Raw genomic sequence first — 15916 nt, forward strand, 5'->3', positions numbered from 1 at the left:
TTACATGACAAGACTGTACCCCAAACTAATCTTTTTTCTATTATGATATAATTTTAAGCCAGGCACCAATGACTCAAGCATGTAACCCTAGCTACTCAGGAAGCTGAGATCTGAGGATTGCAGTGAAGCCAGCCTGGACAGAAAGTCTGTGAGGCTCTTATCTCCAATAAACTACTCAGTAAAGGACAGGAATGATGCTCAAGTGGTAGTAGAGCACTAACATTGAGCACAAAGAAGCTCAAGGACAGCTCCCAGGCCCAGAATTCAAACCTCAGGACCACCCCATCCCCCAAAGAAAAAGAAAGATATAATTTCAAGAAAAACTTACCCACACATGAAGGTTCCAGTCATGTCTCCTTAAATAAGCTAAAGAACATTCTGTGAGTTCTGGAAATGTTCCAGGAGGCAGGATCTTTTCGTGATTCCAAGACCGGTTTAAACTGATTTTGCTTTTGGTGGTATTTAGATCAAAGGTGGATCAGATTCAAGAGATTGTCACAGGAAATCCTACGGTTATTAAGATGGTTGTCAGTTTCAACCGTGGTGCCAGGGGCCAAAATGCTCTGAGACAGATCTTGGCTCCTGTCGTGAAAGAGATCATGGACGACAAATCTCTCAACATCAAAACCGACCCCGTGGATATCTACAAGTCCTGGGTCAATCAAATGGAGTCTCAGACGGGAGAGGCCAGGTAGGACACCCAGTGCGCTTCCTCTTGTCTTCTTCTCATTTCCAGCCTTGAAACAGTGTGGTTACCTTTCCTTGCACAACAGTCATTGAACAGACAGCTCTTCCTTAGAAAACTGTCCTTACTGCCTGTGAGATGCACATGCAGTCACACTTGTGGTAGGCACTAAAGCAGATACGTCCACTGCCCTTTCTACATAGTTGACTGGGGAAAGGAGACAATAAGCAGGTGCATACAGATAGTAATTAAGCACACGTTTCCTGAAGCTTTATGCAGCACATGGAGCTGCCTGTGTGAGGCAGGGGAGTTCATGTAGATAAGGTCTAACGGCTAAGTTGGGGCCAGCCTGGCTAAGAGGGCTGCCTAAGGAGGCTGAGGACTGGAAGGGAGCCTGGCATAACTAGAGATACAAGTGACGAGAAGGCTTCTAGACAAGAATGGTGAGCTGTCCTGGATACCAAGCTACAATAAACCACCATCACGAATACATCTAAAACAAAAATAACACTCACACAGGGCACTTGCAGGTCACGATTGCAATCCTAGCTACTCAAAAGGCTGAGATCTGAGGATCACACTTTGAAGCTAGCCTGGGTAGGAAAGTCCATAAGAGAGTAAGTTCGGAGAGCCAAAACATCTCTGGTTGTAGAGAACTGGGGTGAGGAGATGGGAGTTTTCCTTCCTGTGAAATGGACATGGGAGATGACGCAAAGCCCTTGAGCTGAGGAGGGAGAGCTTTCTGCACACACCCTTCAAGTGTCCCTTACAGACCAGTAATGGAGACAGATGTGTCACTAAGCACATTATTGGTGGTAGCAGCTATTTACTTTATAGCAAGACTTTCTCCATGAAGGAACCAGTGTATTTTTACTTCTGGCACCATCTCTGTTTTGTTGGCTGGCACTAGCCCACATTAGAATAGCACTATTCTACATCATTCCCCCTGACACCACGCACAGAGGGAGATGACCCTAGGTCAAGCTTGTAGGCTCCTAGAAAGGACTTAACTCCTGCCGAGAGCCACTTGGTGACAGCTCCATGGAGTCAAATCTTTGCCAAGTGTGACCAAACACTTGTCTAAAAAGTTCCTGACCTACCTTCCTTCCTTCCTTCCTTCCTTCCTTCCTTCCTTCCTTCCTTCCTTCCCTCCCTCCCTCCCTCCCCTCCTCCCCTCTTTCCCTCTTTTTACTCTATCCCCCTTCCCTCCTTCAATTTCCCTCCTCCCTTCCTTCCTGCCTCCCTCCTTCCCTCTTTTTTCTCCCTCCCTCCCTCCCTCCCGCTAGGGCCTCCCTCCCACTAGACACTCACTCTGTCAGTGAGCCAGAACCCAGCTTGTCTGTGTTCATTATTATGGCTTCCTTTCTCCAAGACCCTTCTTCTCCCTTTTTTCTTTTCTTCTTTTTTTGGCCAGCCTGGGGCTTGAACTTGGGGCCTGGGCAATATCCCTGAGCCTCTCTGTGCTCGAGGCTAGCGCTCTATCCCTTGAGTCACAAGGCCACTCTGGCCTTTTCTGTTTATGTGGTACTGAGGAGTCTAACCCAGGGCTTCATGCATGCTAGACCAGCACTCTACCACTAAGCCACATTCCCAGCCCCTCTCCCTATTTTCTGAGCTGAGGTCTTTTTTCCCCCCCAATACCCTCTTTGCATTTTCCAGGTAGCAGATGTACCTATGTATCTTTTTTCTTTTCTATTGCTGGGTATGGAATCCAGGGCCTCAGTCATGCTAGGCAAATATTCTTACCACTGAGCCCCACCCTCAGCTCAACATGATACTTACCTGCTTGTGTGTTTCTCCCACCAGACTGTAAGAGACATAAGATGGCATGTCTTACTCATCTTGAGCGTGATTGTGCTTGGTTTGTAATGTAAGGCACTCAGTTCACCCTGAGTTCAAAATGTAGCTTGCCACAGACCAGCTCTAAGCATGGCTGAAGTTACCCAACACTTGGGTCTTGCTGCCTGCATGATATGTCCCTTCCCTCCCAGCTGTCAATCTAACACTATTTCGGTACTTTTGCTTTCCAGCAAATTGCCCTATGACGTGACCCCTGAGCAGGCTCTGGCTCATGATGAGGTGAAGACGCGGCTGGACAACTCCATCAGGAACATGAGGGCTGTGACAGACAAGTTTCTCTCAGCTATCATCAGCTCTGTGGACAAGATCCCGTGAGTGCCTTTGCTCATTGGATCCCATTGGTGCCTGCCTGCTTTAAGCGCTTTTCTGCTGGTTCCTGCCCTGCTCACTAGCCTTTGTTCCTCCCACAGTTATGGGATGCGCTTCATTGCCAAAGTGCTGAAGGACTCATTGCATGAGAAGTTCCCTGATGCTGGTGAGGACGAGCTGCTGAAGGTGAGAATCTGCAGGCTGGGCCTCGCCTGGGCCTAGGAGCATAGATTCTGTTCAGGTAGCTCAGCAGCGATTGTGAGCTCTGAAAGCAATTAGAAGGAGTAGATGAGAGCTTTCAAGTATGTAACAGTTTCTGTGAAATCTGAGTGGCACACAAAATGTATTAAAACAAGTAGAGGAAGGATTTTTTTCCTGAGTTCTGTCTTTTTTGCTGAGTAATTGCTCCCTCTGCTGGTGGCCAGGTGGACAGCAGCAAGCTCAATGGTTTCTGCTAAGGCTGTTGCTGATGACTCCTTCTTACTCAACTTTACTCCTTTCTTTTTATTTTTCTTTTTTTAATCTGAATGCTTTTTTCTTCTCTCTCCTAGTTCTGTGCTTTCCTACAGTGAGGCCTCGATTCTAGACTTTCTGTCCAGGTGAATTAATTTTATTTTTTCTGAATAAAACTCCAGGGAAAATGCTGTGGCTGTCCTTGAGTTCTTCTGTGGAAGACATGTGTGTTGAGTGGCCTTCATTCCAGAGGGCATGACCTTGGCCTTTGAAGTCTGCAGTATGAGAATGAGGGGTTGGGTAGATTACACTTGCCAAACGGGTGTGTGCTGAGTCCCTTAGGACTTACCCGGCTGCCCTGGTGAGCCTCCTCTTTGGAAAGCTCACCATGAGCCCTCTGCTGTCTCAGAATAAGCACTAAAACCATTCAGGTTTACTCTCAGTTCTTCTTCATTTATTGCTCATAATGGTCTTCAAGTCACCTTCATTCCTCACAACTAGTCCAAGTAACTTTATATTAGTTCTGGGCCTTGTGAGAAAGTGCAGTGTCTTGTGTGCATGCGTGTGCCAGTGCATGCGTGCGTGCTCGTGTGTGTTTGTGATTTATTTACTTTTTCCTAACAGGATTGCATTTTCTCATTCTTCTTGGCTAATGCAGTCATTGGTGGCTTACTTGGGGGTGTGGTTTCTATTCCAGATTATCGGTAACTTGCTGTACTACCGCTACATGAATCCAGCCATCGTTGCCCCGGATGCCTTTGATATCATCGACCTGTCGGCTGGAGGCCAGCTCACCACAGACCAACGCCGAAATCTGGGCTCCATTGCGAAGATGCTCCAGCACGCCGCCTCCAATAAGATGTTTCTGGGAGACAATGCCCACTTAAGCATCATTAATGAGTACCTCTCCCAGTCCTACCAGAAATTCAGGTAAGGGGGGAGGTACGGGTGCCTGAGAGAATCTATGGGCGTGTCCTTATCTCAGAGGGAAAGGCGAAGTTGGCTACCACCAAGCTCTCATGGGGCCCTGCTCCCGGAGCTGTGTTCCATGTGCTCAGGGCTCCAAAGACCAGGGAGGATTTCCCTATGAGATAGACAGGACTTGGCATAAAAACGATGGCTGTTCATTAGAAGAACTGGAGAGTACTTTCTAATATTTGCAAATTAACACTGTTTTGAACTCAGTACCTGAGAGCCCTATTTGCCCTATCTTAGACAGAGGCAGACAGCACAACTATCTGGCAACTGCTTTCGTAAGTGTGGGTAAAACTTTAGTGGAGAGAGAAACTTCTAGAACTAATATCCCATGCAGCGGCAAGCACTTTGTCTAGGGTGAAGTCTCCCATCAGGCTTCTGCCTGAGCTCATTCCTTGAGAGGTTTGTAGACGGTCCTCTTGCCATCTTCTCATGTCCATTCTCTTGTGTGGGTACTGTCTCCTGGCCTTTCCTCTAGACGCTTCTTCCAGACTGCTTGCGATGTCCCAGAGCTTCAGGACAAATTCAATGTGGACGAGTATTCGGACCTCGTGACACTCACCAAGCCCGTTATCTACATCTCCATCAGTGAGATCATCAACACCCACACTGTAAGTGGTTTTTGGTAATTACTTCACAGCACTGCTCTTCCTTAATTGTTGTCCCTGGATCTCACCTTTTTGCCATGTTAATGATGCCCAATTCTCCCTTTACTTTTTTTTTTGTCCTGGAAATTGAACCTGGAGCCTTATGTGCTTGCTAGGCAAGTGCTCTACCTCCTAGCTCCACCCCAGCCTGCTTTGTTATCTCAATATCTACTGTTAGGTTTCTGCAGCGCCTCCCCAGGCCACCTGCATGAGACCCAGGTTGGTGTTTAAAGTGTTGTGTCCTGACCCCCGCCACTAGGAAAGGACCACAAACCCAGGAAGGAGCTCCAAATTGCCCACTGTAGGCACTGGTCTAGTAAAATAATGTAAAATAATGTTTCTGTTTTTTTTTCTTTGACCCCAGCCCTCTTCATTGTTCTTGTAATATAACCTAAACTACATTTTCCTCTCTAGTAGTAGAGTAGTTCTCTCTATTTCTACAGCCTTTTTCCCCCCAATTAGTTACTTTCCTCTTTGGGAACATATAGAAGAAAAATGAGGACATACATAAAATGTAAATCTAGAGCTAGGGGCATGACTCAAGCGGTAGAGTGCTTGCTTAGCAACCACAGTGCCCTGAGTTCAAATCCCAGGATTGCACAAAAAGAAGGTATAAGTGTGAAATTTCAGGTACTGTCATTTTTTAGGCCATCACATGGGATGATGGCATCTTAAAGGCTTGTTTAGTACCACTGAGACAATGATGACACTGATTTGGTATGTCTTCCTCTTGTATGCTGCTTGAATTCAGTACCTGGCACTGCAAAAAGAAGCACAAGACACATGTGGTAGCACATGCATGTAATCCTAGGACTCAGGAGGTGGAAGTTGGAAGATCATGATTCAAGGCCAGCTTGGGCTACATGGCAAGACCCTGTACCAGAAAAAGAAGGGCTAGGTGTTCACCCCTAAGAGGTAGAAATTGAGAGGATTGCAGTTTGAGGTCAATAGAAGTGGCACTATGGCTCAAATGGTAGAGTGATGACCTTGAGCAAAAGAAGCCTCAGGAATAGTGCCTAGGTCCTGAGTTCAAGTCCCAGGACTGGCAAAAAAAAAAAAGTTTATACACTGGTACATTACATGAAAGTCTAAATGTGAATTGCTTGACAGGTACTATAGGGTACATTGGTGCATTTAAACATTAGTTTGTGTCACATTGCTCTTTCTTGCTCAGGGTACATTTTTGAATCCTTATGTCTGTGAGGTTTAGAATGCCAGTATTGGGCTGGATTCGGCCTAGTGGCAAGAGTGCTTGTCTCATATACATGAAACCTTGGGTTCAATTCCCCAGCACCACATATATAGAAAATGGCCAGAAGTGGCGCTGTGGCCCAAGTGGCAGAGTGCTAATCTTGAGCAAAAAGAAGCTAGGGACAGTGAGTGCTCAGGCCCTGAGTCTAAGCCCCAAGACTGGCAAAAAAAAAAGAAAAAAGAATGCCAGTATTTCTTCTTGCTGCATCATAACATATTCTACAACCTCCAGAGCACCCGATCTGTTTATTGTGTGGTTGAGGGTGGGCATTGTGTTGAAATGGGGTCACTGTTGGCTCTTTCAGCTCCTGCTAGACCACCAGGATGCCATTGCTCCCGAGCACAATGACCCAATCCATGAGCTACTGGACGACCTTGGCGATGTGCCCACCGTTGAGTCCCTGCTAGGTGAGGCTCTTCTCTAGTGCCTGAGAGAGGAGCAGGCAGAACAGGGTGGTGATCTCTCCTCTGCTTTTGCCCTCTCTGGATTCGGGGTCCTTATCTCTGAGGGGCTAAAGTCTATTGAAAGGAGGAATGGACCACTTTAAACCCAAAGCCCAAGAACTGTGATGAGAAATGCTGAGTGCTGGGAGGGGAGGGGCGATGGGCCGCTGCTCACATGACTTGTCAGACCTGGTGGATAGGCCTTGCGCCACTCCTCTGCCTCTACACCGTGGCACATTGCCTTATTAGGAGACTTTGCCACCCTGTGCCTGTCTGATTCAGGTGATGTCTGAGACTTGCACCCACCATATTTGTGCTCTTTTCACCTCAGCGTCTCCTTTCAGTATATTCTCTTCATCCCCTCCCCCACAAAACTACAGGGGAGAGCTGTGGCAGTTTAAGCGATGCCAATAAGGAGGCACTGGCCAAAACAGAAGTGTCTCTCACACTGACCAACAAGTTCGATGTGCCTGGAGACGAGAATGCGGAAAAGGATGCCCGCGCCATCTTACTGAAGTAGGTATAGATGGGGAGGTAGGAAGAGGACCATATCTGGAGCACTGGCCCTGCCTTAGCACGAGGTTTGGGAACTGAATGGACTTAGGAGGCAGCAGATATGCTGTTAAATCCAAATTTAGAGTGCCACCCCACACATTGTCCTTGGCACAGGACCTACCTGCCTTATTTTACAATACAAACACATTAGATGTACGTTTGGGACTCATAAGCCATACCACTCCGAACTGCCAGCCCTGTGAGACCATGCTTGACAGTTGATGACAGGAGACGCACCTGCCTCTCATTGCAGCACGAAGCGTCTAATCGTGGATGTTATTCGGTTCCAGCCAGGAGAGACCTTGACTGAAATCCTAGAAACACCAGCCACCAGTGAACAGGTAGGTTTAGGCTTAAGGTTTAGCTTCTGCCTTCCCAAAGTGGATACACCTACCAGGGCGGGAGGCAGTGTATGTGGGTGGGGGGGGGGGGGCGGGGATTGGCAAACGAAGGAAGAGGCCGAGACCTCGGGAGTGAGTTGCGTCAGTATGCCTAGAACATTCACAGTGCCAAGACAAATAAAATGTTATTTCCACATACTAAAATGAAGGATTTATAGATGGAATCCAATCCCTGGATTGTACCTAGAGTCCAGGAAACCCAGAGCAAAGTGTTTTCATGGCTGGTCTCTTCTGGATGGGAAGAGATGTGCCTCCATTCTGTGCAGCTTGTTCCCTCTGTTACTAGAGTGGGACTTGGGAACTGGGTGGATTCAGGTGGAGGCAGATCTGCTACTACATCCAAGTTTAGCATTGGCGTGGTGAATGTCCCAAGGACTGTTTTCTCTGATAGGAAGCCGAGCACCAGAGGGCCATGCAGAGACGCGCCATCCGTGATGCCAAAACTCCCGACAAGATGAAAAAGTCCCACTCCATAAAGGAAGACGGCAACCTCAGTCTCCAGGAGAAGAAGGAGAAGATCCAGGCGGGTTTGAAGAAGCTGACGGAGCTTGGGACCGTGGACCCAAAGAACAAATACCAGGAACTCATCAATGACATTGCCAGGGTACTGCAGACAGGAGATACCATGCATTGGGGGCAGCCATGGCCTGGGCTTTTCAAAGCATTCAGAGGCTCCTATAGCTATTAGATGAGAACACAGCTTTACTTATTGGCAGATTAATGTCTGACTCCAGCACAAGATCCTTAGCTATCTTGGAGTGCTTTATTTCCATGGCCTAAATTAATGGGAGAACATTCTAGAACTTCCTGATCTAAGTTTTTCTTTGGCTTTGAAGAATTATTTGGGTCTTTTAAATTATCACTGTGGCTGGGCACCAGTGGCTCACGTCTATAATCCTAGCTACTCAGGAGACTGAGATCTGAGGATCATGGCTCAAAGCCAGCCCAGGCAGGAAAGTCCATGAGACTCTTATCTCCAATTAACAACCAGAAAACTGGAAGTGGTGCTGTAGCTCAAGTGGTAGAGTGCTAGGCTTGAGCTGAAGAGCTCTGGGACTGTGTCTAGCCCCAGAGTTCAAACCCCACAACAGACAAAAAGAAATGAAAAAAATCACTGTGTAATATGAAGCTGATCATAGAATAACCACTTAATTTGTGTGATCATCTCAAGTGTGATCATGCTTGTTTTTTGGGTTTTGTATGTGCTGGTACTGGGACTTAAACTCAGGGCCTCATGTTCTGCTTTAGCTTTTTAGTTCAAGGCTGGCACTCTGCCATTTGAGCTCTATTTCCAAGGTACTCAAAATTTGGATCATGCTCTTGTCTTTTTATTATTATTTTGTTGTTGTTTATGTGGTACTGAGGAATCAAACCCAGGGCCTCATGCCTACTAGGCAAACACTACCACTAAGCTACATTCCCAGCCCCATGCTCTTGTTTTAATTATTGTGTTGTTTTGACTTTTAAATAGACTTTTGCCTTGTTACACAGTATGACCTTCACTTTGTTATGTGGTAGTCCAGACTGGCCTCAAACTCATGCTACTGCTTCAAGCTCCCAAGTGTGGGGGTTATGGGCATGTACCACCATGTCTGCTATGTACACCCAACAAGCTGGGAATTGATTCCTTATATTCCTCCTTGAACAACATATTTGAGTCCTTACCCAGCGTTACAAGTAAATTTGAATAATGTGGAAATATGAAATAAAACTTCTATTGCTAGAAAGATACAGATGGAATATCTGAATTTCTTTGAACTTGTAAGCACAGACCATTGCTATTAAGAATGGATAGTCCACAGACTGGACCCACCATTTTGAATTTTTACTTCCCATCTCCCATGAGGAGCAGGGGACATCTTCACTGTTCCATGTTCCACTAGATCACTCCTTGCTTTGTTGAGGCAGAGTCAAGCATCAAGAGGTTTTAGTGGTGGGAAAACAACGATGATTGGAGAAGCACACACTTCCTGCTGGTTTCCTAATTTTGATCACTGTGTCTCAGGATATTCGCAATCAGCGGAGATACCGGCAGAGAAGGAAGGCCGAGCTAGTGAAATTGCAACAAACCTATGCTGCTCTGAACTCAAAAGCCACCTTCTACGGCGAGCAGGTGGACTACTACAAAAGCTACATCAAAACCTGCTTGGATAACTTAGCCAGCAAGGGCAAGTGAGTGCTACTTTTTTTTATTCCAGGAAAAGAATTAGGGTGGGAGCTGGGCTAGCTACTCAGGAGGTTGAGATATGAGAATCAAAGTTCAAAGCCAGCCTGGGCAGAAAAGTCTATGAGACTCTTAAATCCAATAGACTAAGAAGAAGCTGGAAGTGGCACTGTGGCTCAAGTGGTAGAGCCTTGAGCATAAAGAGGCTCAGGGACAGCAGCCAGGCCCTGAATTCAAACCCTAGGATTGGCAAAAAAGAAAGAGGAAAGAATTAGGGTGGGGAAAAGAGCATAAAGGCACCATCTAAAGTGACATTGAAAATTTTTACCTAAAACATGCTGGATCTCTTCATTGCATTGGTTCTAAACCTCCCTTGTCCCAAAGTATCTTCTTGGCCCGAGAAAGTGAAGAATCATGAGAATAGAAGATCTACTTGGGGGGCGGGGGGGAAGAGATCTACTGGTCACTCCTGGTGCTTCTACATATTTTAGAGAATCTTATGTTGGGTTCCTCAGCCTCCTGGCTAACATACTCCAAAGGACGGCATAACATGGCTTCCTTGGGCCTGGTCACACTGCCAGACGGACACCTTCCAGGAGTGTGGGGAGGTGGTGGTTGCTGACCTGGCTTCACTATTCCGATGAGGCACCTTCCTCTGCACTGTTTCACCTCTTATACTGTTTACCCCCACCCCGCTGGCAGAGGCGCTTGGTTCCAAGGACAGAGGGAAGCACTAAGCCACTATCAGGTACTGGCTGTGTCCTTGAAACAGAAGCAGTTTAGAGCTGTGGCCCTGTTTTTTCACATTCGTTTACTGCTCTAGAGTCACTGCACTAATGACGCTGAAGAGTCACTCTCCTGACCTCAAGTCCTTGGGTTTCAAAGACAGACCCAATCAATACACAGTCACTTACAGAAAGTGCACGATAGGTTTGTTTTATTCATTTGTTTATATTTTATAAAACAGGGTCTCCAAAAAGCCTAGGGAAATGAAAGGCAAGAAAAGCAAGAAGATCTCGCTGAAATACACAGCGGCAAGGCTGCACGAAAAGGGAGTTCTCCTGGAGATCGAGGACCTACAAGTCAACCAGTGAGTTCTCACCTTGCTTGCTTTATTTGTCAGGCTGGTTTGAAATTGTTTTCATTCATCACATCATTTATCTTCTTGCCTTTATTTCTCTTTCCAGGTGGCTACTTTATATATCCGATAGATTTATAGATTTTCGTGTACTGATTTAAGCTTCATGCACAGAGTTAACCTATCTGTAACAACAGAAAGCAGAATTTTTTTCTTAGCCTGTGCCCATGTTCATGCCTGTTTGTTTTCACACGTGTTTGTGTGTGCCTCATCTTAATTTTTCCTCTTAAGAGCGGGAAACCATTCCTTCTGTTTGGTCAAGATAGTTACATGATTCCACATGTAAGTAGGGCCGAGCCTTACCCTCTTTATCTGCCTGGGAAGCTGAAGCTTGTGTCATGCATGTGCACTCATCTGACCTGTCCTATTGCCAGTCTAACTCGTCGTCCTGCAGGTCTTTGGCCTAGCACCCTCAGCAGGCACTGGCTGGGCATTCATTCAGCCAGCTGTGGCTGCACCGGTCTCTTCTTGTTTCTGTTTATGAAAACACTTACATTTTTCTGATTCTAAACGTGTACTGATCACTGGACTTTGAGAATATGGTGAAGCATGAAGCTCTGGTGTTCCCAGAGGCAGGGCCCTGGCCCTCTGGGCTCTAGGTCTGGTGTTTGCAGAGCTGCCATCCCGTTTCCACAGTGTTGTGAAGCTCTTATGTCTGCTGCTACCAAGACATTTTCCAGTCTGAAAATGAAGCCTGTCTGAATCTGTGTGTCTGCAGACCCTCGCCATCATTGAGTAGTTTTTGATGTTAAAGTATCTTCTCAAAGTTCCCATTTCTTAGATTTCTTGTTGAAAAGCTTTGTAGTGGATTTAGTGTTTGTTTTTTACATTTTTTTTACTTTTTCTTTGAAATATGACTGATTTATATTTTCTCTGGTCAGTTTTTCAACTGGGGAGTTTAGTTTCTGTTTCTAGACTTTGTTGTTGTCATAAGTTTTTTTAGTTGAGCATTTGGTACATTTGTTCTAGTCTGTTTCATCATAGTTCTTACTTTTCTTTTTTTTTTTTTATTGGCCATGGGGTTTGAATTCAAGGTTTCCACTTGCTAGGCAGGTACTCTATACTTGAGCAACACTCCTAGCCTTTTTTGTTTTAGTTATTTTTTCAGACAGGGTCACAAGCTTTTGCCTAGGCCAACCTGGACTATGATCCACCTACCTCTACCACCTGAGTAGCCAGGATTATAGCTGTGAGCCACTGTATGGTCTATTTCTTTTCTTCTTTTTGTCATTATTTCCCACTGTTATTCAAGTGCTCCGCTGTTTTTGCTTCTTTTCTAATTTGCTGCTGTGAGCCTAGAAACTAGATGAGCAACTGAATCCATTAAAATAAATTACTACATAAAGCTATCTGTAGGGAGTGACTTAGGAATTGGTCTAGTTTTAGTAACGTGCACACTTCAGTGCACGAGTTTTGTGAGCTTTACTTTCTGAGCAACCTCCTGCACATCCTTGGTTATTAGCTGTTTGTAATAAGTCATCTTGGGGTGACTTTGTTCACCTGGAGCACAGCACAATTCCACTTTGTTGCTGGTACCATAAAATTTCTGGGCATGTTATACCTTGGGACTGTATAAGGCAGCAGCTGCTATGTATCTCTGTACCAGGACGCTTAGATGTGTAGCACCCACTCTGCAGGAAGCCTCCTCCTTGCTTCCTTTCCCTGTCCCTCTTAGGATTCTTTCTTGCCCTCCCAGTCCACAAGTGTACAAGCAACAGAACACACACTCCCCTCCCTCTCCTTCCAGCCACTTTCCTCCATCCACCTTCCTTTTTTCTTGTCGGTCATGGGGCTTGAACTCAGGGCCTGGGCGCTGTCTCTGAGCTTTTTTGCTGAATTCTAGCTCTCTACCATTTTGAGCCACAGCACCACTTTCAGTTTTCTAGTAGTTAATTTAATATATAAGAGTCTTATGGACTTTCCTGCTCAGGTTGGCTTTGAACTGTGATCCTCAGATCTCAGCCTCCTGAGTAGCTAGGATTACAGGCGTGAGCCTCCAGCACCTGGCCTCCATTTCCCATTATTGTGACCCTTCAGCAGTGCAGGAGAAAGGCCAGAGCTACTTGTGCACCATTCCCCAGACACATGTGCTTCACTTGTACCCTCAGATCTGCCCCAGCCCCCCCAAAGACTTGATGCCTAGTAGACCTATTATATGAGAAGAAATCATGTTATGTTTCTACAGGTTTAAAAATGTTATCTTTGAAATCAGTCCAACAGAAGAAGTTGGAGACTTTGAAGTGAAAGCCAAATTCATGGGAGTTCAGATGGAGACGTTTATGTTACATTATCAGGTGGGTTTGCACCAGTAGAACAAAGCTGTGTGGGAGAGTCACGGGGACACAGCCCCAGAGGACAGCTGTCCCCGTCCAGCCCAGCCAGTGCCTTGGACTGGACTTGACCACAGGAAGCTCTCGAGGCTCAGTACCTTGAAATCTCTTTTCTTCTCATTTCGATTTGACACAGGCACTTCCAAGGTTAGTAGTATTTGCAGCCGTGTGTGTAAATTTCATCTTAGTAAACATAACCCCACTTTAAATTGAAAAATAACTTTTGAAATATAATCATCCCTAGTTTTCACTTTTAAATGTCTAAGTTTAATACATTAAAGACTTATTAGCACATTGGAAGGATTCATAAGTGACATCCAGGCAGCTTTGAGTCTGAGGCCTGAGTTTTGAGGCCTGTTTAGACTTTTGCTGTTCCAGGACGGAAGCCAGGTTCTCCCACAGCTGGGACCTGACACTCATACCAGTCGGGCCAGTGCCTTTCTGGAAACAAGCACTTGGCTTTTGTACATGCTGCTGCTCTCATTAGGTGCCCTGCCTCCCTCGCACCTCTTCTGGCCAGGCCAGCAGGTGTCTTACCCAGCCTCCTCCAGCCAAGCCACAGAGGTTTGGCTCTATGGCGGCCCAGCTCACCTTGGCATTGCCTCCCACTGCACATGGTGTGGGCTCTGTAGCCAGGCTTCATATCCAGCCTTGGGATCATCTGTAAAACTGGGGGTGTGCTGAAGTCTTAAACAGGACAATCCCAAGCCCACAGTAGGCAAAACATTTACTCCTTCCTTTTCCATTACCTTTGACACATCAAAGCTTTCTCGTGGGGAGTGGGATTTTAGTAGGGCTGGATGCAGCCTGGTGGTAAAATGGGTGTCTCCCAGGCAAGCAGCCCAGAGTCTAACCCCTAGAGTATCTAGGTGAGAAACTGCAAACTATCCAGCAGAGCAGTAAGAGTAACCTGTACATCCAGGACTGGTGTGCATCATCACGAATGGAAATGTCTATTTTCTTTTCTATGTGTATTAGCAAAAATGGGAAACATCACTGTTACTCCTCTACATTTATGTGGGCAACTCACAAATGCAAGGGTGAGGGCTGGGATGTAGCTCAGTGGCAAAGCACTTGCCTAGCAAGGGCTATATACTGCGTTTTATCCCCAGGACCAAAAAAGAAAAAAAGAGACACAAAATGTGGAAATGGGGTGTGTGTTTTGGGGTTGCTTGGGTTTTCTTTTTTTTCCCTTGTATTGGCATTTGAACTCAGCTTTATGTTTGCTACGCATGCACACTACCTTTGAATCACACCTCCAGTCATTTTGCTGTGATTATTTTTGAGATAGGGTGTCTCTTTTTCTATCTACCTGGACTGAAATCCACCTGTTTTAGGCATTGAAAACTCATTTATTCTGTGCACTCTGTGGCAGAGATGTGCCTCACGCCCCACTACTGGTTGAGAAGGAGTCCTGCATGTATGCCAGGGCTGACCACACACAGCAGTCTTCCCAACCTCAATCTCCCACACAGCTAGGATTACAGGTGTGAAACCATAAATGTGTTGTAACTGAACATACTTTGCTTTCCATCTTTGGTGTGTTTAAATACAAACAAAATGAGTCCCTAATGCCAAAAATTAACTGGAGTGCTCCACCAGTGGTACAGTGGGCGCCTCCATCTTGCCCCGCTTCCCATGGCATACAGGAAGTGTAGCTCCCCTGCTGGGTCCCCTCTCTGCCTTGCTCCCTTCCTTCTTCCCTAACCTGACAATAAATAATGCTGTTGCTTCTGCACAGGACCTACTGCAGCTGCAGTATGAAGGAGTTGCGGTCATGAAATTGTTTGATAGAGCTAAAGTAAATGTCAACCTTCTGATCTTCCTTCTCAACAAGAAGTTCTACGGGAAGTAATGAGCCATTTGCTGCCAGCCTAGGAGCATGAAGGAAAGAAAACTTCGCCGCTGCCTTTCTGGGATCCCTCTACTCCTTGGAAGCAAAGACCTAGCCCACCAGGGTGCTGGGCTCCCCACACCCCATTTGTCACTCCTTTCACCTAGATAGGACAGATTGCCCTCTTCTAGTGAACTGTTGCAGGTGTAGTTGTCCTTCTACTTCCTTGTCTTCCTTCATCATGGGAGGCAGGGCAGAGAGAGAGAGAGATAGCCCAGCTATTCTCTCCATCACTGCACTGTCTGCTCTGTCTTTTACTTAGCAATAACATTGAAATCCTCATTATTCAGAAGTGGGAGCTATCTGTACCAATAACATCCACAGTTGCACAAGGAAAATGTTGCGTTCTCAAGAGGTACTGGGATGTCTTTGCAGAGTGGGCCTCTTCATTTTTCTCCCATTCCTTTTCCTCTGTTTCTTCTGGGGGCAAAAGCTCATGCAAGTCTGTGTTCAGATGATACAGTTTTAGAAGAAAAGAAATACTGGTTCTAATGAGAGCCGTGAGTGGAGCTGTTAGCCTGATGGCCTCACTAGTAGATCAGGGTCCACTGAGCTGAGTTCCCAGATCAGCTTCTGTCCTGTCCCGTGTCTTTCCTCCCTGCCCCCCCCCCCAACAAGGAGCTGTCCTAAAGTAGAACATAATTGTTCCAAATCTTTTGTCAAGAGCGCCTTATTAAAGCATAGACTTATTTCTTAAAAAATGTGAGTGATAGGTATCTCAAAGACTTATATAATGTTTCAAAAACCTATCAAATACTGAGAAAAGGATTATTTTTTAATGGCTTATCTGTATATCTGAACTCTAGGATT

General features: G+C 46.0%; 1 protein-coding gene across 1 annotated transcript in view; it reads left to right on the forward strand.

Annotated features, from left to right (window-relative positions):
• The window catches only part of Iqgap1 (IQ motif containing GTPase activating protein 1), a 73483-nt gene extending 58166 nt beyond the window's left edge, over positions 1-15317 (forward strand). Inside the window, exons 26-38 of the mRNA XM_048368587.1 lie at positions 467-691; positions 2716-2856; positions 2956-3040; positions 4005-4237; positions 4761-4893; positions 6486-6588; positions 7005-7140; positions 7433-7520; positions 7972-8184; positions 9586-9752; positions 10712-10834; positions 13068-13176; positions 14954-15317. Of these exons, the coding sequence (XP_048224544.1) occupies positions 467-691; positions 2716-2856; positions 2956-3040; positions 4005-4237; positions 4761-4893; positions 6486-6588; positions 7005-7140; positions 7433-7520; positions 7972-8184; positions 9586-9752; positions 10712-10834; positions 13068-13176; positions 14954-15067 (1870 nt within the window). The 3' untranslated portion in view covers positions 15068-15317. The remainder of the gene's footprint in view (positions 1-466; positions 692-2715; positions 2857-2955; positions 3041-4004; positions 4238-4760; positions 4894-6485; positions 6589-7004; positions 7141-7432; positions 7521-7971; positions 8185-9585; positions 9753-10711; positions 10835-13067; positions 13177-14953) is intronic.
• The last annotated feature ends 599 nt before the right edge of the window (positions 15318-15916 follow it).

The sequence above is a fragment of the Perognathus longimembris genome, chromosome 20 (genome assembly GCF_023159225.1).
Source record: "Perognathus longimembris pacificus isolate PPM17 chromosome 20, ASM2315922v1, whole genome shotgun sequence".
Lineage (NCBI taxonomy): Eukaryota > Metazoa > Chordata > Mammalia > Rodentia > Heteromyidae > Perognathus > Perognathus longimembris.